Here is a 27,227-nt window from a genome sequence, read left to right as displayed (position 1 = left end):
TATCTACCTTATTAACTTTTATTTGCATGCTTCCTTGTCCTCCACCAGCTCCTGGAGTTTGCTCAAACTCATGTCCATTGAGTCAGTGGTGCCATCCAACTATCTCATCCTCTGTCATCCCTTTCTCCTCCGGCCCTCAATCTTTCCCAGCATCTGGGTCTTTTTCAATGAGTCGGTTCTTCACATCATGTGGCCAAAGTATTGAAGCTACAGCTTTAGCATCAGTCCTTCCAGTGAGTACTCAGGGTTGATTTCCTTTAGGATTGACTCGCTTGATCTCTTTGCAGTCCAAGGGATTTTCAAGTCTTCTCCAGCACCACAGTTCAAAAGCATCAATTCTTCAGCACTCAGCTTTCTTTATGGTCCAACTTTCAGATCTGTACATGACTACTGGAAAAGCTACAGCTTTGATTACAGGGATCTTTGTCAGCAAAATAATGATTCTGCTTTTTAATATGCCGTCTAGGTTTGTCACAGCTTTTCTTCCTTATTTTTTCCCTGTCTTGTCTTTATTATTTATTTCTCTTCCAGTTATCTACTACAGTATGATGAACCACTCATTACTTTCTGACTGAGACAGGTGTTTATTATTGTCTGTTGGCGTTCGCTAAGCGTTGCCCTGATCTTGGGTGGCCTTGGCCTGCAGCAGCTTGGAGTGGGACCTGGGTTCTCAGCCAGGGATTGAGGTCGGGTCATGGTGGTGAAAGCAGCAGGGCCTAGCCACTAGGCCAGTGGTCAGTGACAAGGGCTCTGACCCTTTGGCTTTGCAGAAAAGAATTTCCACAAAGACGGAAAGTAGTGAAGCAAGTATACAGTACATGGGGATAGGCACATGGGCAGACTCAGAGGGAGAGTCCCTGAACTGCGCCCTTGTGGCAGATTGAATCACTTTTACAGGGTATTTCTTCCTGGCTTCCTTTGGCCAGTCATTTTGATTTACCGGGTTCACAGTCCATATTTAGTGTATCTCAGGATCCTCCCACATGAGCACAGGCATCTTTTAGCTAAACTAGATTCTACCAAAGAGGCTGTGGGAGCCTGGCGTTAGTGAGCACCACTGCTCTTTGGCCTCCAAGGAGTCTTTCTGAGCATGTATGGTCCGGGAGGTCTCCTTACTTCGGAAAGGAGAAGTATGTGGTCTGAGCAGGGCCCAGCCTCCTCCCTTAATTGCCCTGCTGTTCTTGTCTTGGAGTTTCAGTCGATAGAGAATGAATCTCCAATTGCTTTATCCTGGGGAGTCCCATCTTCCTCCGGCCTCAGCCCCATGAAGCTTTGTTCTCTCCCATTTTGGTGGCTAGTTCTAGCACACTGACCAAAGAATAAGCATTGACTTGGAGATATTGATTTTGAAGACAGATTTGAGGCAATTAGAAAGGCTTCAGTACAGAAAAATAGAAATAAAATAGAGGAAAAGTTAGGAAATAAAGAGAGATGAGAGGCAAACCTCCATGCAGACATATCCCAAATAATATATGTAGATAGTCTCACCTCAGGAGATGGAACATAACTTTCTCCAACCTTTTAGTGTGGGGTGAATGCAGAGACTTCCTCCCAAAAAGGGTAGTCTGGAAAGGGAGAAAAAAAAAATTTACATTTCTTGACTTAAAAAAAAAAAAAGCACAATGGGAAAGTTGCAAGTTAAGCTTCATTTGGGGGAAAATGAGGACTGCAGCCTAGGAGACAACACCTCAGATAGCTCTGAGAAACTGCTCCAAAGAGGAGAAGGTCAGTATATATGTGATTTTGGTGAAGGGAGAGTAAATGCAATCAAGCACGTATTTTTCCCAGAAGCATTCTGCTAGTCTGGTGAAGCTTTCTGCTGGTCACAAGGAACAGCCATCACCATGAAAAATTTTAGTGCTGTTCTAGACATGAGGGGGCTTCCCAGATGACTCCCGTGGTAAAGAATCTGCCTGCCAGTGCAGAAGATACAAGAACTGTAGGTTTGATCCCTGGGTCGGGAAGATCCCCTGGAGGCGGGCATGGCATCCCACTCCAATATTCTTGCCTGGAGTATCCCATGGACAGAGGAGCCTGGCAGGCTACAGTCCATAGGGTATCAAAGAGTCAGACACGACTGAAGTGACTTCACACGCATGTATATCAGATATAAGGAGGTATAAGAATTGGGCTCATAAAAATCAGTTCCTGAAAATATCCGAAGACCTGTTATGCCAGATTTTCCCCAGAGCACAGAGTGCTTCATTTCTGTTCTCCACCCTGACTCATTTCAGAGGGTCTGGAAAATCAGCAGCTGCAGCAGCACATGATTTAATCCTGGTAGAGACAGATGGCAAGTGCCAGTTTGTAGTTGATCTCAAACTTGTATCCTTGATATGATACGATGACAGTGATACTTTATTCATGTGTGTCCTTCCTCTGAAATACTCATAACCTCAGTCTGACCATGAATGAGAAAACAAGAGACAGACCCCAGTTGAGGAACATTCTACAAAAGTCTGGAACAGTGCTCCTAAAAACTGTGAAGGTCATTGAAACAAAGAATTATAAGATGGTATTGAAAGAACTACTCAACATAACCTAACCTAACCTGATCATCCCAGCAGATGGGTTACACTATCTGCAGAGAATTTAAAAACAATAATAAATCTGACTCTTTGTTGGTTTGTTTTTTTATTACCACTTGTACCAACAATCCTAAACTGGGTTGGTAACAAAATATTCTTCCTTGCTGGACCAGATTACTCAACAGCCACCCTCTCCCTTCCCCAGACAGTGTCACTGATCTTAAAAAACAGAACTGAAAATTTTAAGTATTGACTAATTTTGTATTTATTTATGGCTATGCTGGGTCTTCGTTGTACGCAGGATTTTCTCTAGTAGTAGCAAGTGAGGGCCCCCCTCTATCTGTGGTGTGAGGGCCTCTTATTGCGGTGGTTTCTCTTGTGGAACACAGGCTCTCAGGCGCACCCCTGGTTTCAGAAGTTGGAGACTAGAGCACAGGCTCAATACCTGTGGCACAAGGGCTTAGCTTCTCTGCAGCACGTGGGATCTTCCCAGAACAGGGCTTGTACCTGTGTTTCCCGCAATGGCAGCAAGATTCTTCACCACTGAGGCACCAGGGAAGCCCTCGACTGGTTTTAAAATAAGCACAAGTTGCTTTTTGCAAAAAGGGAAAATAAAATCTTTAAATAACAGTAACAGGGAAGGAAAGAAAGCATTAGATATTGGTAAAGTGAGCCAAGGTCCCACCCTTGTCTTTAGGGAGAGAAGAGACTGTCTTGAGGCTTTAAAAGGGGGCTACAATTGGAGTATGAACGTTTTAATGAGATACAGTGTTTACTAGTTATGTTGACTGGTTTAATGTGTTTTGCTGATCATTTATTCTGTTAAAGTAAGTTTAAATAAATATGTCTGTATTTGACTTGTGTTTCTTCTTGTAACTATTATCATTGCCCTTCTTCCTCTTGTCCTTCCTCATCCAGTCAAGGAGGAACCTAAAAAGCGTTGCAGTGCAGGTCCAGACACATTATTTTGTTGCTAGACTTTGTTCCCTTTGACTGTTGATCTGATGGCCAGGCCTTAACAGAAAAACAGTGGCATTTTCCCACAATGACTCTCACCGTACTTTTACCCACGCCTTCCTAGCTCAAGTTTAGGGGGAGTAGAGGAGTGCTGGGATGCCTGGTTTTCACTGTCTTCTAGTCTCTTACACACCGGGCAGATCTTTGACAAGACATCTATGATGAAAAATTATTTTTGAGGGGAATGGGGATGGTGCATGATTCAAGTTAGATTTTGCACCTAAGGATAGTTTAAGAAAACCCAGTATCCCCAAATCCAAACTTTGAAAACAAGCTAACCAGGTAGCAGTTACACACAAAGATGCCTCTATTTACAAAAGCCTTCACCGGAGTTTTCTTTTATCCGCCATCGACTCCCTTACACTATTCTTACTGTGTTTCAGAAAGCTATTTACAAAGCAATTTACAAACGAGTCTGTCTACTTTATAAAGGCGATTTTTAAAATATCACCCGTCATCCCAGCGTTAACAGTGTCACCATTCTGCTTTAATGCCCCGCCATATAACACCTTATGTATACAAGATGCATATTATCGTAGTATGCCAAGGATGGTCTATTTTGTGTGTATTGTTACAAGCTGTGTTTTACCTCCTCCCGTGACGTGAGCGGGCGTGGCCATCGGAGGCCCAGCCTCCCACGCGGAGGTGTGTCCGCTGCCGCAGCTAGTTTACGGGTCGGCCAGAACCAGCTGCAGCCCGCCCCAGGGACTCTACTTTCTTGTAGCTGCTCCGCCTCCCTAAACTTTCCACTTTGCACCGCAGTCTGTTAGGCATCTAGCTGGCTCCAGCCCCCCTCACGTTCGGCTTCAAGACGCAAAAACAAAACAAAACAAAACAAAAAACCTACAAGCCGCAGTCACGTTTCGGGGAGGAAGGCTGCCGACACTCCCCGGGGAACCAGGAGACCGAGCCCCCAGCCGTGCGGGACGGAGCGCGCTCCCGCGTGGGTGCGGCCCCTTCGGGTTCCCTGGCTCATCCTCCTGGAACTCGCCGCGGAGCACCCGCCCGCCCCCCTAGACGGGGACGCGCCGCCGGGAGAAGCGCGCGGCCGCGAGCCCGGGCGCCATTTTGGTTTCTGTCTCTGGGCCGCGGCGCCGAGAACCTACGCGGTGGCTGCAGCTCCCTGCAGCCGTCCCTCTCCCGGCGACGAAGGGACCCAGGAGAAGGACACGGATGGCGCGAGACTGAGGAGGGCGGCTTCTCTCCGGGCAGCCAGAGCCGCAAAGGTGGAGCCGCGTTGGCGTCCCCCAGGCGACCAGCGCTTCGGATGCGGGCGGAGCGTGGGGGGCCGCGGCGGCGGGAGCGCGAGGCGCGGGGCCTCATGTGAGAGCCGCGGGACCAGACGCCCCCGGAGTCCGGGGTGGAGGGTGGGGGAAGCCGCCCGCGGCAGCAGGTAACGCGGAGGGCCGGGGCCGGAGCCTCGCGGCGGCGGCGGGAACCGGGTAGGGTCGCGGAGGTGGGCGGGCCGGGGGCGGAGGGGGCCACGGGGACCCGAGAGTGCGGGGGCCGCCCCTCGAGAGTGCGGGGCGCTGGAGCCCGTTTGGGGGCGTTGCCCCGCGAACCTGCTTCAAAACATGTCAACAAGGCGTGGTGCGCGCGCGGCGCCCGGCGGCAGCCTCCGCGCGACGCCGCCGCCGCCGCCGCCGCCGCGCCCCGGGCTCGCCGCGCCTGGCGCCCGGCTTTGTGACTCGGCGGGGCCTGGTGACCGACACCCTAGAGCTCGCGCTCGGCCTGGCTTTGAGAGATGAGAGACATTAAGATGCCAAAACAGACCGCCCGGGGTAGGGCGGGAGACAAGTCTGGGAAAGCCAATTCGAGGAGGTGGCGCGGGAGGAGGGCAAACCTCGGACGCGCGTAGCCAAGTGGAAAAGTTGGTCAACTTGGAATGAGCAGCTTTGCCCCTGCTTTGAGCGAGAGTAGCTCTTTTAGATGAAGTTGCAGACAGGGATCAGGAAAAAGCCTGTTAAGTGATTGGCCTGCATTACCGTGCTTAGAGATAAGCAGTTATTTTGTTGCTGAATGTGTCAAGTATCTCTCAGATCTTTCAGAATCTTTTTTTTCTTCTCCTGAAATCTTTATAAAAATGCCATCAACTCCCAGTATCTACGAATGATCGGTGAACCAATTTTCACCACCCCACTCTCTAATACCATCTAGTTTTGAGAGTCAGACTATTTGCACCCATTTGGTCTTTGTATTCCAGCCGAAGAATGCATGTCAATTATTAGTCAAAAGCAGAGCATAAATGGAAAGGAAATGTGATGCCAAAACAGGCTTTTTAGAGCTGAATACAAATGAGCTTTTAAAATTACTATGATCGCAGTGTACTAAAAAAACAACGAAGGGCACATAGCCAAGTGTTTTCTTAGGCTCTTCATCTGATGAACAAAGTGACTACTCCTTTCAGAGCGTATGGAAATGTGAAGAGTTAATACCATAATTCTCTGTGCTGCTCGATCAGGATGGAGTCTTTCCTCATTCGTTTGTTTTTTTGATGCTCCATAGGAGTATCAGTCTCAGCGAATGCTTTTAGTGGCCCAAGTTGAATCGATTTTTGGGAGCCTGGAAAAGTCGCATTTTGAAGTGAACTGCCAGAGTTATGAATCGGCCTAGTTTGGGTGCTCTCCTAAATCTCAGAGAGGTTGATCATCCATCTTCTCTGCACTCAAGTTCTAGTGTGAGAGGGGTTTTCACTTTAACTAAAAGAAGTCGTCCATTGATGTAAATTCTTTGCAGACTGGTAGATCCTCTAAGTTGTTTAACTTTCTTTATATCAGAGCTTCATGTGTAAATAGATTTAATAAAATACTTTTGAAGGCAGTGCAAATTTTTGCATGAATTGTCTTGGAAAAGATTTGACATTAACATTCTTTCCTAGGTGCCCACTATGATCTGATGTTTTTACACATAAATGAGGGTAATACAGAGACATTTGTATTGGCATTTGGTTTTAATTTTTTTGTTGTTGCTTTATATACTGTAATTCTGACATACTACAGCAGTCAAATGTGACAGTTTAAAGACTTCAGTTCAGCTAGTTAGAGACTGTTGTTTAGTTGCTAAGTCATGTCCTGCTCCTGCGACGCAGTGAACTGTAGGCTCTGTCCATGGGATTTCCCAGGCGAGAATACTGGAGTGGGTTGCCATCTCCTTTGCCAGGGTATCTTCCTGACCAGGGATTGACCCCACATCTCCTGCAGTGGCAGGTGGATTTTTTTTTTTTTTTTTTTTACCACTGAGCCACCAGGGAAGCCCTCTTTTTAATATGTCAGCTTTTTTTCTGTACTCCATTTGGAAAGATACTGAAATGTACTTCTATTTAAACCAAGGATGCAGTAGACAAAAGAAAGTATGTTGTTAGAACCAGCAATGTATTAGCAGAGATAATTGTGTAAATAAGGTCGTCGTTTTGTTTATGTATCTGTATGAATCGTTCCATCTTTAAATTGAATAGTTCTGGTTTTAGAAGACTTTTCTCCAGAAGTAGAAGATCAACAGTCTGTAGTGAGCGGTAGAAATTATAAAAATAACTTCATTCTTTTTTGAATCTCAGTATCTCAAAATGCTGAGTAGTTTTAGGTAGTCAGAAGAGAAATTATAAACCCTGGGTAGCAAACTCTTTGTTCTTTGACCCAAATTTTGTATGCTAAAATTAAAGTACGCCTTCAGGATAAGTTAAAGCAGCAAAATGGGTCATAATGACAGTGTTATCTCAGCCTTTAGTGAGACATTATTCCTAGGAGAGTATTTTTTGTTTTAATACTAAAGATGACATTATAGACTATACATCTTTTCTCTAAACATATTTGAAAAACATATTCTTTGTTTCGCATGTAAGTTTTAGTCTTCCATAAAACTAGCCTCTTGCTATCATCTCTCATTGTTTTCCCTTTCTCTCCCTCTGCATAGGGGAATATACATCATTTACTTCACTTAATGTATAGTTGGAAGTAGGAGTAATGAGGAATAAGCAGTTTATTGCGCATGTCCTTAGACCTCCTGGACTGATCTTAATGGCATGAGAGCCAGGGTCCTCTGCTTCCAGTCCTTCAGAGTTAGCTACTGGAAAGAAAGAGTCTGCACAGACGTATTTGGTTGAGAGCCATGCATGCTGTATGTTTGTTCCACACAGGAATCAGAATTCTGATGTACTGATGTGCCAGGAGAAGGGAGTTGGAGCTACAAGCCATCCTGTGTGAAAAAGCTGTGACTCTAAATCCAAACTGTACCTGCCAGAAACTGCTCTCTAGAGACAAAAGAATCGCAGGCTCTGAACTAAATAGAGGTACCAGTGAGTGGACTGCAGTTGCCCTCATTTAGTTAGAGCCTTCAGTACTTAAATTTCCAGATAAAACAAGACCTTTTATCTGATTGCAGTGTAATTCATTGACATTAACAGGCATGTGTAAAGTTTAACAAAGCATATTGCAAAAAAAATCATTATGTAATCCCACCACAGTTGTTATACCACAATTATGAATATAATATTACACAGTCCCACTCTTACAGTTACTATATTAATGTGGTAATCTATTTCCAGTGTGTTTTTCTCATACATGACCTTGTATTCTCACACATTCTCATATATACTTCATGTTAAAATAAATTTAGGATCATTGTTTGCCTTCTGGCTGGAACCTCTGTTTCTACTTTAATGTTCTTAATACAAGACTACTTTCCTATACCTGAGTTCAGCAGCCATTGATGTCTCCTTTCAAAAGCCCTGCTGCTGCTGCTGCTGCTGCTGCTGCTGCTGCTGCTGCTGCTGCTGCTGCTGCTAAGTCACTTCAGTCGTGTCCGACTCTGTGCGATCCCATAGATGGCAGCCCACCAGGCTCCCCCGTCCTTGGGATTCTCCAGGCAAGAACACTGGAGTGGGTTGCCATTTCCTTCAGTTCAGTCGCGTCTGACTCTTCGTGACCCCCGTGAATCGCAGCACGCCAGGCCTCCCTGTCCATCACCAACTCCCGGAGTTCACTCAGACTCATATCCATCGAGTCAGTGATGCCATAATTCCTCACAAGATCCCAGTGTGTTTCTGTTATCCCCATTTTACAGATTGAAGCCCAGGAAGGTCAAGTAATTTGTTAATAGCCACATAAGCAGTGAGAGGGAGAGCCAGGGAGCTCAATTCCAGAACCCAGCCTCCTTACTCACACTACTATTTTACGCCATTCGCTGGTGGCTCAGATGGTTAAGAATCCGTCCACAATGCGGGAGACCCCGCTTCGATCCCTGGGTTGGGAAGATCCCCTGGAGAAGGAAATGGCAACCCACTCCAGTATTCTTGCCTGTAAATTCCATTCCTGTTTTACACCACCACCAGATCCAAATGGAATGAAGGCAGTACCAATACATAGAATAAACACTCACTTGTCATTCAGAAATACAACTTGGATAAAACATTGCAACAACTAGTGAAGTGTTGGAAGAAGCAGCCACATTCCAGAGCAAACTATGCACAGTAGAGATGAGGTTGCTCGTTTTAGGCAAAGATTGGGTCTGGTAGTAACACACATGGCAGGCTACTCACTGTGGAAAGATCTGTCAATGACTTCATTCAGATGCTCTCTGAACGTTCCTGTGGCTCCGTCTGCCGTGAATTCAGAAACTCATATAGTAGGTATCCTTTGATGACTTTTAAGAAATCTTGAGGAGATGTCCCTGTAGGTTCTCTTTTGTATTTCTTAATAGTTGACTGCCAGGGTCCAGCCCCGGTGGATCCAGGGAATTCGAAGGGTAGACGGCGTTGGCGAGGAAAGACTTATTGATTGATTGATATAAGATTGGATTAAGAAACAATAGTGTAGTAGGAAAATTAAGTGGAGAAAGAGGGCTGAATAACTTGGATTACGAAGAAGACCAATAAAATCCCAGACAAGGAATTTGCACCATCTACATTGGGCCACCGGCGCTCGCTTGAATACCTAAGGGTGCCTCGCCTTAGGCTCCCTTTCACGCAGGTCTTAACAGCCAGGGCAAGTAAGTAGACTTGGCGAGCCTCCGTGCCCCAGATGGGAATTCAGCCTGAAATTATAGAGGAGAGGGAGGGAAAGGGAGAAAAGGAGAGAGAGAGAGAGAGAGATACACACGCGCGCGCGCACACACACACACGCACGGGAAACCAGTCCAGTGACTAGCTCCGTCCTCTGTTGTTCAGAAGGCCTTTTATACTTTTGATAAAACAAGGAGATCAGTGGGTAACACAAAGTTAGGCAGCGTTAGCAGCCCAGACTCTTATCAAAACCAGGCTTTTCTCTCTGCATACCTAATTGTATACACAAGTCTTAGGTAATTTACATCATCTTCCAGCCAAAAGGGCCAATTAACATTTTACAGCCTTTTTTCTGATAAGGGTTTGTCAACCAGAAGACTTATTTGTGTTGATCTTCCCAAAGTCTGGTGCCACTCTCAGAAAGCACTAAATAAAGTTACATTCTTACATAGCAAGGACACAAGAGGAGTGCAGTGATATATAACAAAGAGAAAAGTAATATCTCAAAAGTCTAGTGTTGCTAACATCAAAACTACTATATATCTTTTTCCATATCCCATTTACATTGATTAACATCCTCCCAGGTGCCTAAAAGATAAAGAATATGGAGGCCTGGCAGCAGTCATTGAGTCAACAGTGAAAACCCTCTACCAATATGATTTTTAACTCTTTAGAAAAGGCTCTGTATCTTTAAGACGCTTTTAAGCTTTGTGCCTCTCGCAGTTGGGGGGCTGGAAGCAATTCACAAGCTGTAAAAGGTCCAAGGAACCTGTTAGGCAAGCTAGAGAGTTATCAGAGGGGGTTTAACTGAAACATCCCTTTCAAATGCAGAAGACTAAAGCCATGAATTGACTTTTTTTCCAGAAAATATCAGAAAAGTGGAAAAGCAGAGTACAAAAGCCGGCAGATTTTTTTTTGTTGTTGTTGTTGTTGGGGTACATGCTCAGGAAATTCCAGGGGGACCCCTGAAGTCTGATCACGACCTTGCGTATGTCGGCTTCCTTCCTCATGACCTTGTCACAGGCTGGATTCCTCACACTGGCTTCCTGCAGTAGACTACAACTTTGGAAATATAAATGCATGGTTTGGTTTCAAAGCTATGATAAACTTCTTCCCCACATAGTACAGTGCAAATACACATGCTTAAAAGCACCTGCCAAAGGTGTAAGGTTGTGAAATAACAGTTGGTCTCTACTGGTGTTTTTTTTTATTATTATATTTTGCTTTGACGTTCTCCCTGAATGTCTGGTCCAGTTCTCCTGCACGTTTATGTTTTTATTTATAGGCATGTGTACAGAAATCTCGGTGATAGAAGAATGAATTTTGGATTTATGTCTGTTGAAAAGTTAAGTACAAAAAAAGAATGATGAATTTTTTTCTGAATAGGATGAAACGAGGAGGAGGAAGAGATAGTGGCCATGATTCATCAGAAGAAGGTATTGCCGAGAAATCCAAGAGACTGCGGACTGCAAGTGAGCATTCTCAGACTTGTGATTGGGGTAATCTCCTTCAGGACATTGTTCTCCAAGTATTTAAGTATCTGCCTCTTCTTGACCGGGCTCATGCTTCACAAGTTTGCCGCAACTGGAACCAGGTATTTCACATGCCTGACTTGTGGAGATGTTTTGAATTTGAACTGAATCAGCCAGCTACATCTTATTTAAAAGCTACACATCCAGAGCTGATCAAACAGATTATTAAAAGACATTCAAATCATCTACAATACGTCAGCTTCAAGGTAATACTTTAAATCATTCTTTTTAAAAATAAAGTGTATTTAGTGGCTTTTGTGGGGCCTTCCCAGGTGGCGCGAGTGGTAAAGAACCCACCTGCCAATGCAGGAGACAGACTCAGGTTTGATCCCTGGGTTGGGAAGATCCCCTGGAGGAGGGCATGGCAACACAGTCCAGTATTCTTGCCTGGAGAATCCCATGGACAGAGGAGTCTGGAGGGCTCTGGTCCATGGTTTATCAAAGAGTCGGACATGACTGAAGCAACTTAGTATATATGCATGCAGTGGCTTTTGTGTCCTAAACTGATACATTTTCCCTTGTTTTTAAACTATTGCCTTTTTAGGGAAGGTGCTTAAAGATTTAGAGTAACTGTGTACCTTAGAGGCTGTCACAAATAACCGTATTGGGCTAAATTATTCCATTTTATTGTAAATCTTAATAATTATTTTAATAATTTCTTGAAACCAGAAGCAGCCATTAAATAAAGATAAATCATATACTGAAACTGTCACGTTGAATTATTATGAACAAATTTGAGCCCAAAGAAATATATGTTAGATGTAGAGGTTTTTATTAAAGCTTCATTTTAATAAAATAAAGTCTGAGTTTTGTTTGTTGATGGCTTTGTGATATGGAGTTCCTTAAAGAGAAAGGAGATACAGAAACTATAGATGAATGTATTTTAGAGAGAAATAGAAAAAGGTACATGAAAGATGCCAAAGAAAACTATTTCTTTTCTTTGCTAGCAGGGACATACTGGAAGTGAGGCAGTAATGAGATAAGTGAAGTGAGGTTGCTCTTTGAGAGGTTCAGAGTGGTATAAAGAATCACAGTGGTGTATGTGAGCAGGCTTGTCATGTTTTGTTCTGGGGATGAATAATGAAGTGTGGATATGTTCACTAAGTCCTTAACACATCCTGTAATTACTGTTGAAGTAACACGTGAATACCTGATTTGCCATATGCAGCTGATGTTAAACAGGTCAAGTTAAACCCAGATACTGCAGTGATTCTTAACCCAGAGATCCTTGCCAAAACTAAAGTCTCTCCCAAGACTGTCATTCTGTATCAGCTGGAGATTGTCTGTTTATTCTCTCATATGTGTCACAGGAGTAGGAGAGGCCTGATGTTGGAAATGGTTGGGTGTCTTAGGGCCGTCTTTCCAGAAAAGTGCACAAAGACACTTAGACCACCGAGTGAAGGATTGCTAGGTTTAGCAGGTCAAAGTAAGGGATGCCTAGTGAATTTCAGATAATCTGTGGCTAATGGTTGGTGTAAATATCCCTTGCATTATTTAAGTAAGTAAGTAAAGTCGCTCAGTCAGGTCCAACTCTTTTTGACCCCACGGATGGTAGCCTACCAGGCTTCTCTGTCCGTGGGATTTTCCAGGCAAAGATACTGGAGTGGGTTGCCATTTCCTTCTTCTTGCATTATTTGGGATATCTAATGCTTAACTAGATGACTTGGATGTTATATCTCAACCCTAGCTGAGGGCAAGGCTAGGGGAATGGTGGGAGGATAGAACAAACGAAAATTCAGGAACTCCTCATGTGTTGTCCCTCTCTTGCCTGCCCATGAGGAAACCTAAAGAGCCTTCTCTTTGGTTTCAGTCATCTTTGAGTTGTCTAAAAGTGTTCTTATGGTAAATCCTATAACAAGTATAATACATTAATCTCCTAGGTTTAAAGACCAATTCCATCCAGTGGGTTGGCTGTTTCAGTGTTAATCTGTGGCACAGCTCAGCTGTATCCAACTTGTATAACCATCATAAAATCATTTCTCCTATAAGTTTAAGCATTTTTTTTTTAGGGATCATTTATTTTTCGGAGGAAATTTCTGATTTGCAAGAACACACCCCAAGATCCTTCTGAGCTCTCCTGATAATATTTGTGTTTAATTCATCACTGACTGTTGGCCAGAGAATCTTGTAGTCAGAGTTATTAATGTAAAATTGTGGTTCTTAAACTTTATGTGCATCAGAAATGCCTGGAGTACTTCTTAAGACAAGGATTGCTGGGTTCCTCCCCACCCTCACCCCCGTTTCTGATTCAGGTAGTCTGGATTGGGCGTGAGAGTGTGCGTTTCTAACAGGTTCCCTGGTGATGATGTTGCTATTGGTTCAGGACCACAGCAGTACTCAAAAGAACCACTGATATAGAGAAGCTTAGCCAAAGAGGAAAAGTAGCTCTGAAACTGTAATGTAAATTGGTGCATCAGTTTTACAGCAGGATCTTCAGAATATTTTTGAGTTAAGGTAAGGTACATCGATCTGGAAATTAAAGAAATGATGTTACTTTTAACTGCACTGTTTAAGATGCTTTATAGCCTGGGGGACATCTTCCTTTTTTGAAAGAAGAGCTCCTTATGTCCTCAAGGAGTGTTTTGGTCCTGTTTCCCTTCCCCCAGGAAAGGTCTGTGCGGAAGAGTGTATGGCCGCAGTGTGTGGGCACTGCTCGTTTGGCTCAGGTTTTCATGTTTGACTAGTTGGAGACCTCATTTTACTTCACATTCATGTTTCAGTTAATAACATTAATGATGAATCCCAGGTTGTGATTTACCTGAATCTCTTGAGTAAATACTCGTTCAGTTTGTTTTAAAGCATTTGTACCGTTGGCATTGTATTTGCATGTATGATACGATCCACTACCAAATATATAATTATTTTTCAAAGATTATAAATTTATGTTTACACTAGGTTTTATAGTCCATTTGGAATAAATCAACTTAATAGCTAAGTCCTTTTAACATTAAGTAAGTATCTTATCACGCTCAAAGTTACGTCTTGACAGTTGCCCTTGTAATTTTTCAGGGGAATTCAGAAAAGGCTGACATTGTATGTGAGGGTAGATGATTGAAAGGATAAATATTAATTCTTTAAATTATAATGCAGTAAACTAATAACTGTATTTCTTGCTTTTGTAAAGTTAAATGTACACAGAGAAGTGTGACCATATTCATGTGTAAAGGGTATTTCTTTTCCCAGGTGGACAGCAGCAAAGAATCAGCTGAAGCAGCTTGTGATATATTATCACAACTTGTGAACTGCTCTTTAAAAACACTTGGACTTATTTCAACTGCTCGGCCAAGCTTTATGGATTTACCAAAGGTATCTGTGGTTTTGTTTTTTGTTTGTTTGTTTTTTTTTTTAATTAGTTTTTACTGAGAAATCCAGGGAAACTCTACCCTTTTCATGCACTTATAGTGGGAACATAAGAAAAGTGGTGTGTATATATTGAAAAACCAGTTACTATTTAGAATGTTAAGTCTTAAATGATTTTTTTTTCCTGTTTTTGAATCACTTTGTGCTTCTTTTTGGGTAATGTTAAAAAGTGAATGAATTTGCAGAGGATTCGATATGAAATACTGAAATAGACTAAGTAAAACTGAAATATAAGCATGTTAGAAGAAAAGAGATATATATCAATAGATGCTCTTTTTTGTACTTTCAGAGCAGATTGGTGAGATTATAATGAAAAGTAGTGCCAGTATTAAGAGCAGATAGAGCTCGCTTAGAAAATCTTTTGTTGACTGTGTAAAGATTGCTTCTTGAGCACAGTTAATATTAGTCAGTTAGGATTAATACACAGATTTTATTTAAAATTTTTTTGGTGAAATTTATATTCATAATTTTTATATTCACATATATGTTCTAACTTGCTCTTGCATGTAATTAGAAATAGTCTCTTTCTCTAATAATAGAAAATAGTCTCTTTCTTTTAAAGAGAAATAGTCTCTTTCTCTTAAAATAGAAAAATAAGTGTGCATTTTCAGAAAGGCACCTAATGAAGTCCCTGTGTATGTTAGCTCGTATTCTGTAGGTTAGTATCCAGCAATAAATCATAAGGGTTTATCAGAATACACCACAAGCTAAAATATAGACACCTCTTTAAACACCTAATTGTTGAATTTACTAGGATGATTCAGGAAGACATACACCTCCTTTCATTGCAGCACTACACAGATAATGTGATTTTTACAAATTGAAGATTTGTGGCAACCCTGTGTCAAACAAGTCTATTGATGTCATTTTTCCAACAGCATTTTCTCACTTCATGTCTCTATGTCACATTTGGGTAATTCTTGCAGTATTTCAGACTTTTTCATTATATTTGTTCTGGTAGTCTGTGATCAGTGATCTTTGACATTACTGTTGCAAAAAGATTACAGCTTGCTGAAGACTTATGTGATAGCATATTGTAGCAATAAAGTATTTTTTAATTAAAGAATATACATTGTTTTTTTAAATGTAATGCTATTAACACTTAATAGACTATAGCATAGTGTAAACATTACTTTTATATGAAGTGGGAAGCCAAACTTGTGTGACTTGCTTTATTGTAATAGTCGCTTTGTTGTGGTGATCCAGAACCGGTTTCCCTCATTATCTGAGTTATGTTTGTGTTACTACCTTGAGTGTATATTATAACCCAGGTTGTTCAGTAGACTGTCAGTAACAGATGTATCACAGGTTGATTTCAAAGTCTCAATAAGGTACATTTGAGATAAATTATTTCCTTGCATAAAATAAGGGAAATGGGCAAGAGTCTGCTTGTGTCAACATTTTCCGATTCTGAGGACATGAGTTCAGTCATGTGGTTCTCAAACTGAATATGCATAACAGTCATCTCTGAAACTTCTAAACTTTGGATATTTCTAGTCCCAAATTTCTTTTTCTTAAGAGCAGACCAGATGGTTCTGATTACCATGATTCAAGGCCCTCACTCTTAGAGGCACAGAGTTACATGGTATAGTAGTGCCTTGTTTAAGCTTCACATGGGAAATGAAATCATCTGAATTGGTTTTTCTATTACTTACTGTAGTTAGAAAGCAAACATATGGTATATATAGGCTATACCATGCTATAAGGTATGTTGGATATAATTTCCTTTTTTTTTTAATTACTCAGGATGATCACTAGTACTAATGTTGTCCTTTGATGTCATTTTGCTTTGGGGAACCAGGGGTGCATCTGGGACTGCTTGCTTCCTTATTCAGTAAGCATAGGATGCTTATGCTCTTTTTCTTTCTTTTCCTGTTAATGGCTTTTGTAGAAGATTGAAATAGGCTGTTGATACATCTTGGAAATCCTGAGAGAACTGGAGAGATCATGAAAGAAGCGTATTTGACCAGAGCTAACTCTGAGGGAAGTGGGAAAAAGGAAGGCAGGAGATGGAGTCATGCATATAACTAATGTAGTGCGATGGTAGAAGATACAGCTGAATTTGATATGGAAATCCAGTTAGGAGAAAGATGGTAGCATTTAAGTTGTTGAACAGTTACTTAACCAAAATTTAAATAGTTATTTAACCACAGTAGGAAAACGTAATTGAGGAAATGTGGCTACTAGCCGGCCCTTGTCTCTTCCACTGGTGTAACGAGTCCATTGGTCATGGCTTATTAGCTCTGATTCAGAGTCCCATGCCTTGTGCTTCAGTTCTGGTTTCCCTGCAATGGTTCCTTTAGGTCAGATTCTGTGTCCAACAGGATATTATAATTATTATATAGAATATTATAAAGTATAGATTATTAATTGGTACATATGTGTTTAAAATACCTTATAATAGCTTTGACAGTAGTATAATTTAACATATTTAAAGGAGTTTTAAATTTGGAACTTTTACTTAGTTACAGTTTTTATTATTTTAGAATCAAGTTGTATATGAGCTTCCATATTCTAAATAAGTCTTATATAGCTTCTAAATTCATTGACTTTAATTTTTGATGATTATGCTAATAGCTATTACTATTTTAATGGTCATTACTGTCACCAAAAAAGAATGCAGTTCAGTGTTAAATACACTGGAGCAGGGTTTCCAGAGAAGGTGAGTGATGTGAAGTGTCTGAGAGGCGTTCTCATTCAGAGTTCCACAGTTCCTCTGTTTACTGACCAGTGACTGTTGTGATTCAGAGACACCTGTCCTGAGGCTTGAAATCTTTTTTTCCCCCAGATAAAAAGGCCCTTTACAAAGATGACAGGAGGTCACCTCTCTACTATATTCCTGCCATATTCCCTCAACAGAGTGAGGGGCTGCTGCCACCCCAAAACAGTTATAAATGCATCATCAGGGTTCAGATGAACTATATATGTATTATATGAAGACCCTTCAATTCTGTTTGTAAAAACTGAAGCAGTGTTTTCACTGTTTTTATCTTTCAGTCTCACTTTATCTCTGCACTGACAGTTGTGTTTGTAAACTCCAAATCCTTGTCCTCGCTGAAGATAGACGACACGCCAGTAGACGATCCCTCGCTCAAAGTCCTAGTGGCCAACAACAGCGATACACTCAGGCTGCTGAAAATGAGCAGCTGCCCTCATGTCTCTCCAGCAGGTGCGGTGTTGTTTTGCCAGATATTTTAGTAAAATGTGTTGTGTTTATCAAATGAAGGCGAACTAATAATTATTAACCTTGAAGGTGGGTTCATAGGATTTATTTCCTATTGCATAATATTTTTAATGTAAGCAGTAGGGTAAATTCTGTAGCATTCCTAACCTAGACATTTACTTTGAACTTTTCTAATCTTCTTGGCCGTTTGTGTCCAACCTGTGCCAGAAAATGTGTAAATTAAAAAAATAAAAGGAAGGGACGGTATGAGGTTGGTCTGAGATGGCCATTTTGGTGAAGTAGACTTTTCTCAAATCATGGTTGAGCTAATGATAGTTTTGAGTCAAAGCAATCTCACAACTGCTTTTTGTTTCATAACATAGAGAAGAGTTGTGGTGAAGTCATTACCTCACATTTTGCAAGATAACCTTTTCCAAAGTTGAGTTTTGGAGCTGAAAGCCCATCAAATGGAGGAGTAGCATTATTAAAGCTCTTTCCAGCTTTTCTTGCATAGACTTAAGCATTATTACATTATTCAGTTTGAGAGCATTTAAATTCCACATGGTTTGTATTGTAAAATGATTATAAACCTACAGTTTGTGTTAGTCTTCACTCCTGACTTACCCTCCTATTGTTGACATCTCTCCTAAGCCTTCAGCTGTGTTATTGGGGAAATCTGTTTTGATCTCTTAACAGAATATTTCCCCCGCTCCTTGCTGTTACCGAAGCCTGGCCTTCCCCTAAGAAAATGATTCCTTGTTGGATGGACATTACTTCCTGTCCTTCCTTGTCTCCCACATGGAGGGTCTGGTTGATGGGAATGGTGAGGTCTGTCTATTGCAGTGTTTCCCTAGCTTTTTTTTTGCCGCTTCTAGTGGCGATAACCTAAGTATAATTAGAAGTTAAGAAGATTGGGCTTTGGCAGTTCCTTGTTACTGTGACCTTAGTCACATTTTACTGTCCACTGTATAGAGAGTATGGTCCATGCCCCATAGCTTCGTAGTGTACAGAGTTCTTTGTCTCCTGACCTTCACTGCTCTCTGCTTTTTACTCACATGCAGCTTTTATTTGAGTCCTAGATAATGACAGTTCTTTGTACATGTGTTTGGTCGGTATACTGTACCTTGAGGAGTACCTTTAACAAATTTCTTTCTTTCATTTCTTCATCTGGCCAACTCCAGTCCGGCCTTCAAAATTTAGTTCATGTGTCCTGCTCTTTTCCTTCTCTTGTCTGGTTTAGAACACCCACCTGCTGTTCCCAGAGCACCCTGAATGTAACTTGGAGTACTTACACACTGTATGAGAGCCTTTGGGTCTCTAGTTTCTCCGTGAAACTGAGTTCATTATTCTCTTTATCCTGGTACATCCCATGTTCGTTTATTTTTATTAAATATATATATCAATTCTCATAGTATAAGCTTGCTTGATCTTATCAAGCTTGAGTGGCATTTGGATTAGTTGTTTGGGAAAGAGAGAGCTTTCCTGTAATATTCTTTAAGAATATAAGCATAAATTTAATACTTGTGTGTATTCTTTCTGTTCATATTTTGCATATTTAGATAGTTGCTTTCTCTAAGTTGAAATTAAAGAACTGTTTTCTATGCTTTCTTCACGGAACAGTTTTTTAGTTCAATTTTTATCAAACAATTGTTCCCATTTCATACAGTCCTTAACAGTTGTCTGTTGCCGGACCTCTGAGTACCATTTGACACCAGTGACTGTTCTTTTTGTTTATTTAAAAATTTTTAATTGGAGGACTTATTTTAAACATGTTAATTGGAGGATAATTGCTTTATAGGGCTGTGTTACTTTTGTGCTGTGTAACAGCATGAATCAGCCGTAAGTATACATGTATCTACCCCTGTCTGAGCCTCCTCCAGCCCTTGCATCCCATCCGTCTGTATGACAGTTCGTGATTTTCCTCCTTCCTCTCTGATTGTTCCCACTGTTTCCTTTGCTGGTTTCTCTTTTCCTTCCTTAAGTTTTGGTGTCTCCCTGTGTTTTGTACCGGGCCCTTTGTTATTTTACTCTGTAAACCCCGGGCTGTGTCATCTTCATCAGCGGCTTCAGTTGTGCTGTGTATGTGAACGCCTCCTGCTTTAGTGTTTCCGGAACTCCAAAGCTGTGTGTTGAACTGCCAGTGACCCAGTGCCTCTAGCCTGTCTCTGTGGCATGTCAGACTAATGATCGTCCTTTCCCCTTTTTGAAGTCTCTAACATCTCCCTTTTTACCATCTCAGTGAATGGCACCAGGGACCTAACAGACATCCTTGAATTCTTGTACCCTTACTTTTGACATCCTTGTAGTCACTGAGGTCTGGCGACTCCATCACTGGTAATCGGCTTTAAATCTCTGTGCTGTGGACTGAATTTGTGGTGTTCTCCTCACCTCCTGCCCTAGTTTAGTGTGATGGTGTCTGAAAATGGGTTGGGAGTTATTTGGAGAAATCTCTTTGGGATTAGTGCTTTTCTAAGAAAGAAAAGGAAAGATATCTGGTCTCTCTGCCATGTGAAGACACAGCAAGAACATAGCCATCTATAAGCCAGAGAGAGTCCTGGCCCTCGAAGAACCCAGCCTTGCTGGCTCCTTGATCTTGAACTTCCAGCTTCCAGAAATGGGAGAAATAAATGTTTATTGTTAAGCCACTCAGTCTGTGGTATTCTGTTAAGCAGCTGAAATTAACACACTGCCTTCCTTCATCTCTAATCTAGCTCACTGAGTACCCTTGTGAGTACCCTCTTAACTGATTTCCTAACTTGCAGCCTTGCTCTTTTCTAATTTGATTTCCATGGTAGTGCCAGAGTAATCTTTCTAAAATAGAAATTTGATTTTTTTTTTTAACCTCCAGTTTCCTTCAGAACTTCACTATGCTTTACGTAAGATCCAAACTCCTTACTGAGGCTGACAAGGTGTCCCATGTGCTCTGGTCCTTGTCTTTCTATCGGGTTTCAGTCTTTGACATACTCTCTTATTTACATATTACATGTTGTGTTCCCTTCATTTCTTAGAATGTTTGTGTTTTCGTCCATGTCTAAGTGTTTGCACAGGAAATAACCATTAATTTTCCTTGTCTACTTGCCTTTTGCCTTCGCTTGATTCTTCTAATTCTGTAGGCCTGTGATAGTTCTGGAAAGTCTTCCCTGATTCCCTTGTTAACACTAGCAGAGTGTTCTTGTTTAATTATCTGCTGGCTTTCTGTTAGGATAAGGATGTTTTGTTCCTGTTGACTCTTATACCATCCTAAAACCAGTTCTTAACATATAAGACACTCAGTAATTACCAGCTGAACTAATGAACATTTAGCTACTTAGTTTTCTTTCTTGTTGATAGGCCAACATTTGCCTCATAGTTCTTTTACTGTTGAATATTTAACTTGTTTCCACTATTTGCTTTGATTTAAAAAAATGAACTATTTTACACATAGTTTTACTTCTGTTAATTCCTTCCTTTGGTCAAATTAAATAAAGAAGTGGAAGAGCTAGGTCAAAGAGTTTAGATTCTTTTTTTTTTAATGTTTCTTGCTGTGTTTTTTTCCAAAATGAGTTGGATGAATTTATACACCACCACCAATGTAATAGTTTTATTGAAATGTAATTCACATATGATACAGTTCACAGTGCGTTCATCATACAGTCAATTTTAGAACACTTTTACTACCCCCAAAATGTCCTATGTCCCACTTAGCTGTCACCCTCCAAAACATTAGCCCAGCCAGTCCTAGGCAGTCCCTGCTCTACTTTCTGTCTCTGTAGATGCGCCTCTTCTGGACATTTCATGTAAGTGCAATCATATGTGGTCCTTTATGACTGGCTTTCTTTCACTTAGCCTTACGTTTTCAAGGTTCATCCATATTGTAGCGTGTAATAATATTTCATTTCCTTTTCTTGCCAAATGATATTTCACTATATGAATAATAACCATATTTTTCTACTGATCAGTTGATGGATATTTGGGTTGTTTACACCTTTTGATTATTACGAATAATGCTGCTATGCAAATTTATATACAGGTTTTTGTATGAGCATATCATTTAATTTCTCTTGGGTGTATAACAGCGATTGGAACTGCTGAATCATATTGTAACTCTGGGTAGCCTTTTGAGAAACTGCTGGACTGTTTTCCAAAGCAGCTGTGCCCTTCTGCATTTCTACTAGCAGTGTTTGAGGGCTCCAAATTTTTGACCCCTTATCAACATGTATTATCTGTCTTTGATGATGGCTGTCCTGGTGAATGTAAACTGGTATCTTGCTGTGGTTTGATATGTATTCTCTTGAATTCTCAGATGTCTTTTCCTGTGCTTATTGACTATTTGTACGTCTTCCTTGGAGAGATGTCTACCTGGATTCTTTGCTTATGTTGTAATTAGGTTATTTGTATTATTGAATTGTAATAATGTACCAGTTTTATCTTTGTCACTGTTTTCTGTTAAATATTTAAACACTTGTAACTGTGTGTTAGTTTTCTGTTGCTGCATATTTAACAAATGCAAATTTAGCAGTTCTTCGTTAGCACCTCAGTTTAGGTGAGAGCTGGAGGCATGGCTTGAGTTTCTCTGTTCAGTCACAGAAGCTCTGAATCTGACTTCTTCTGCAGCCATCTAGAGGAAACTGTTTATAGGGCTCATGTGATTAGATTAGGATCGCCTGGCTAATCTTATTTTACAGCTAACTGTGCTATTTATAGCACTACATACTCATGGGAGTGCTCACCTTATCACATGAACAGTTTTCAGAGGTTATAGCATGACATCTTGAGGACAATTTTTAGAATCATGCCTGTCAACAGCTGTTTTAGTAGTTATTAAGGGATACCTCAAAGTTTCTTTCATTTGCATTTTGCTTACCATTACCCATGTGTTCATTTTCTTTTTAGATGAGTCTTTATGTGATTGCAAAGAAGAGAGATGTGTTCATGTTAACTTGGGTGATCAGGGTTTATTTCAGAGTATATATACACACCTTGTGGAGAATAGAAGCGTGGCAGCTGAATTGTGAAGCACAGATGGCTTTTACTCCCTCTGGTGACTGTCTTGTACTGGTGATTCACTTTATCACTACACTGATTCCACTGCCTACATTCTCCTCCCACTACTTTGTAAAAGCTTTGGCTTACTTTGGTGACCTCTTTCTTGTCACTTTCTAGGCAGTAGGTGAGCACATGGACTTAGGAGTTACCCAGTCTGTTTGAATTCCAGCTTTGCTATCTTTAGCTAGCTGTTCAGTTCAGTTCAGTCACTCAGTCGTGTCCCACTCTTTGCGACCCTATGAATCGCAGCATGCCAGGCCTCCGTGTCCATTACCAACTCCCAGAGTTCACACAGACTCACGTCCATCGAGTCCGTGATGCCATCCAGCCATCGCATCCTCTGTTGTCCCCTTCTCCTCCTGCCTCCAATCCCTCCCAGCATCAGAGTCTTTTCCAGTGAGTCAACTCTTTGCATGAGGTGGCCAAAGTATTGGAGTTTCAGCTTTAGCATCATTCCTTCCAAAGAAATCCCAGGGTTGATCTCCTTCAGAATGGACTGGTTGGATCTCCTTGCAGTCCAAGGGACTCTCAAGAGTCTTCTCCAACACCACAGTTCAAAAGCATCAATTCTTCGGCACTCAGCCTTCTTCACAGTCCAACACTTACATCCATACATGACCACTGCAAAAACCATAACCTTGACTAGATGGACCTTTGTTGGCAAAATAATGTCTCTGCTTTTGATTATGCTATCTAGGTTGGTCATAACTTTCTTTCCAAGGAGTGTCTTTTAATTTCATGGCTGCAGTCACCATCTGCAGTGATTTTGGAGCCCAAAAAAATAAAGTCTGACACTGTTTCCACTGTTTCCCCATCTATTTCCCATGAAGTGATGGGACCAGATGCCATGATCTTCGTTTTCTGAATGTTGAGCTTTAAGCCAACATTCTCACTCTCCACTTTCACTTTCATCAAGAGGCTTTTTAGTTCCTGCTATAAGGGTGGTGTCATCTGCATATCTGAGGTTTTTGATATTTCTCCCGGCAATCTTGATTCCAGCTTGTGCTTCTTCCAGCCCAGCATTTCTCATGATGTACTCTGCATAGAAGTTAAATAAGCAGGGTGACGATATACAGCCTTGACGTTCTCCTTTTCCTATTTGGAACCAGTCTGTTCCATGTCCAGTTCTAACTGTTGCTTCCTGACCTGCATATAGGTTTCTCAAGAGACAGGTCAGATGGTCTGGTATTCCCATCTCTTTCAGAATTTTCCACAGTTTATTGTGATCCACACAGTCAGTCTTTGGCATAGTCAGTAAAGCAGAAATAGATATTTTTCTGGAACTCTCTTGCTTTTTCGATGATCGCTGACTTGACCTTAAAATAGAAAAGATACTTATTTTTCTAGATTTTTTTGGGGGGGTGGGTACTTGTAGGATAACCTATGTAGGACCTGACATGTCATACTTGTACAATAAACAGTAGCTCATACATTTTGTGTTTTGTTTCCTATCCTTGTTTCTAAACACTGGAAAGAAGTGGCTTGAGTTTGTCATTTATGAAGTAGTATCAGGGTGTCTCTTTGGGGCAGAGTTCTTACAATAGGCCACTTCAGAGATCAGAAACCAACCTTTGGTAAAACTTGCTCCTGTTTGGGGTTTTGGGTAGTTCTGAAGCATAGTGCCTGAAGTATAAGGAACCAGTTAAAGAATGGTTAAGAGCTTTCTGAGAATGTTAGAGCTTTAAAAATTATAATGTATATTTCCATTAATGTTAACTGAGCAGTTTTCGTTTCATTCATCCAGTGATATCTCAGTATTTTTTTTCTTAGAAATTTGACAAGCCTATATTAGAGGTTAAATTGTTTGCTCATTTGATGGAAATCTTTTTAAAATTTTTTCTCAGATATTTCATATTAATATAATTCATTATATCTGATTTTATCTTATTTTTTTCATTATTAGATTTTTGAATGTCAGAAAATGTCTTATAGCCTCTTTTCAGTGATCAGATAAATTTGTGTGTATGACTTTCTGCGGGTTCAATCAGTGCACCTAAACTTTTATAAGTGGTATAGCAAATGTGAAATCTTATTGTAGGACATGTACTTAATTGCATTTTCAAACAGATGATGAGCACAACTTTATAAATAATTGGGTCTTTTTTCTTCCAAGGTATCCTGTGTGTGGCTGATCAGTGTCATGGCTTACGTGAACTGGCCCTGAATTACCACTTGTTAAGTGATGAATTACTGCTGGCTTTATCTTCTGAAAAACATGTTCGATTAGAACATTTGCGCATTGATGTAGTCAGTGAGAATCCAGGACAGACTCACTTCCATACCATTCAGAAGAGCAGCTGGGATGCTTTCATCAGACATTCACCCAAAGTGAACTTAGTGATGTATTTTTTTTTATATGAAGAGGAATTTGATCCATTCTTTCGGTATGAAATACCTGCCACCCATCTTTACTTCGGGAGATCAGTAAGCAAAGATGTGCTTGGCCGTGTGGGAATGACATGCCCTAGACTAGTTGAACTAGTAGTGTGTGCTAATGGATTACGGCCACTTGATGAAGAGTTAATTCGCATTGCAGAACGTTGTAAAAATTTGTCAGCTATTGGACTAGGGGAATGTGAAGTCTCATGTAGTGCCTTTGTTGAGTTTGTGAAGATGTGTGGGGGCCGCCTGTCACAATTATCCATTATGGAAGAAGTATTAATTCCTGACCAAAAATATAGTTTGGAGCAGATTCACTGGGAAGTGTCTAAGCATCTTGGCAGAGTGTGGTTTCCAGACATGATGCCCACTTGGTAAAGGCCAGATGACCTAGGGCATGATGAACAGCACCTTAATTTTAACATACTGTATTATAATAAAAGTTTATTTCCTGTAGGTCTGATACAGTTCTTCTATTTTGTGGCACAGAAGTTTGATACCTTCGTTGAGTATATAAGGGTTGTATTTTGGAAGACCCATGGCCCAGTTTCGGTCAGAAAACTTAGTCTGTTTCTCTAATATCAATCAGATCTCAGATAATTAGAAAGTGATTGACCTGAAAGTAATAACCAGTAATAAAGATTAAATATTTTATAGTCTGAAGGAAACAAATCCTATACATTGTAATATCTAATAAGTACATACTAATAAGTTTTCCAAAATGTTCTCTATGCATTTTTTTTAAAGTGTAAACTTGACATTTTAGGGTCTTCAGTTATACATACACCTGTTATAAGGTGTTTAATATAGCTCAGGAAAGTGAGCGTTTTGTGAGAAAAATGTAGGATATATTGAATCTCATGAAAAAGATTGGTTGAATGTTCTAAAATGTTGCAGAGCTATTTAAAGAGGTATATGTAGTTAATTGGAACACTTAAACTGATGTCACACAGGGATTATTATAGAAAGATAATAAATAGAGCCAAGATCAAATTAAAGGAAAATAGGTGGACTAGAAGGGAGGCAATGTTTAGCTTTGTGTAAAATTTTAGGATTGCTCTATAATCTGCTAAACTATTACCAGTTCTTTTCTGTGATACATTACCATGTATGTGGTACTTGGGGCATCATATGTTAAGTAAGGAATGCTTTACCGGTTCTTCTTGGGTTTATCTTTGTTTAAACTAGTTTTGCAGCATTATACAATAATTGAAATGAGAAGCTTGTGTATTTCAAAAAACCCAAGTGAAATAAAGGTAGAACTTAAAAATGTTTATAAATTGTTTCCATGAAAGAATATTAGTCTCCAGTGAATTTTAGTGATAGCTCATTTTTACATTTTCAAATACATAGTTACGTAAGTAGAATTTTCAAAAAATTACAAAAGGAGCACCAATGTACAGTTCAGCATAAACAGTAAATTTAAAAGAGCATATATTTAAGTTCATGATCACATTTTTGAGTAAATATTGCTCAGTAGACTGGAAAATTTTAATAGAAAAATGTCTGTTTTGTGATTGTTAATTTGGTTACACTGGTATTTTACATCATTTAAGTTAGGTAGCATTTTTACTACTTTCATATGAATAAGGTAATCCATACATTGTAGAAACTGTAAAAATACTAAGTTTGGGGCTATATTTAGTTTTTTAGGTTATTACATAAACTTTGATTCTGAGCACTAGTGCTGGTAGACATTACCCTCCTAGGGGAAATTAGAAGTGATTTACCCCCAGTGCAATATATTAGTGCTTGAAACTTAGAAAGCACTTTGGTAGATACGGAAGCCAACAGTTTTATGAACCTATTTTTCAAATAGATTACCTTCCTAAGAATAAAAGTGATTTTCTACATAATTTGTGCTTTCAAAAGTGATGGTATTCTGACCACATATAAATGGAAGAGGCTGATCTAGATATGGAAATTAAAAGCAATTATTATATATTCCTCCCTCTTAATTAAACAGTAAAGAAGCTTGGATTGTACAAGAAATACCTGTTAGTGGATAAGGCTTTTTTCTTTGAAAAACTCTGGAAAATGGATTTAACAGTATGTAATCAGTTTTACTAACCAAAGCTTTATTTGGAAATTTACTTTTTGTACAAATTATATAATGCTTGAAATACTTTTGTCACTTTATAAGCAAAATGCATAGCACTTAATTTGTTTATACTGTAAAGTATATGTTAAATGCTTTTATCAATTTGAGAATAAAGATAGTTACTAAT

General features: G+C 40.4%; 1 protein-coding gene and 1 long non-coding RNA gene across 3 annotated transcripts in view; one reads left to right on the top strand and one right to left on the bottom strand.

Annotated features, from left to right (window-relative positions):
- The window catches only part of LOC138446645 (uncharacterized), a 15,745-nt gene extending 11,279 nt beyond the window's left edge, over positions 1–4,466 (bottom strand). Inside the window, exons 1-2 of the long non-coding RNA XR_011259487.1 lie at positions 4,135–4,466; positions 1,489–1,565 (exon numbers count right to left, since the gene is read on the bottom strand). This is a non-coding gene — a long non-coding RNA (uncharacterized lncRNA). The remainder of the gene's footprint in view (positions 1–1,488; positions 1,566–4,134) is intronic.
- On the top strand, positions 4,160–27,227 carry FBXL3 (F-box and leucine rich repeat protein 3). Of its 2 annotated transcripts, none has more exons than XM_069601858.1 (5): positions 4,160–4,771; positions 10,927–11,278; positions 14,256–14,378; positions 17,430–17,601; positions 24,734–27,227. In XM_069601858.1, the coding sequence occupies exons 2-5, from the start codon at positions 10,928–10,930 to the stop codon at positions 25,375–25,377; spliced, it is 1,290 nt and encodes a 429-aa protein (XP_069457959.1). In that variant the 5' UTR covers positions 4,160–4,771; position 10,927; the 3' UTR covers positions 25,378–27,227. The 2 variants fall into 2 exon arrangements, with proteins under 2 accessions (XP_069457959.1, XP_069457960.1); XM_069601859.1 differs by having other exon boundaries at positions 4,199–4,938.

Source organism: Ovis canadensis, chromosome 10 (assembly GCF_042477335.2).
Source record: "Ovis canadensis isolate MfBH-ARS-UI-01 breed Bighorn chromosome 10, ARS-UI_OviCan_v2, whole genome shotgun sequence".
Taxonomy (NCBI): Eukaryota; Metazoa; Chordata; class Mammalia; order Artiodactyla; family Bovidae; genus Ovis; species Ovis canadensis.
The sequence above is the reverse complement of the archived record's forward strand: the minus strand, read 5'-3'. Positions and strand labels throughout refer to the sequence as shown.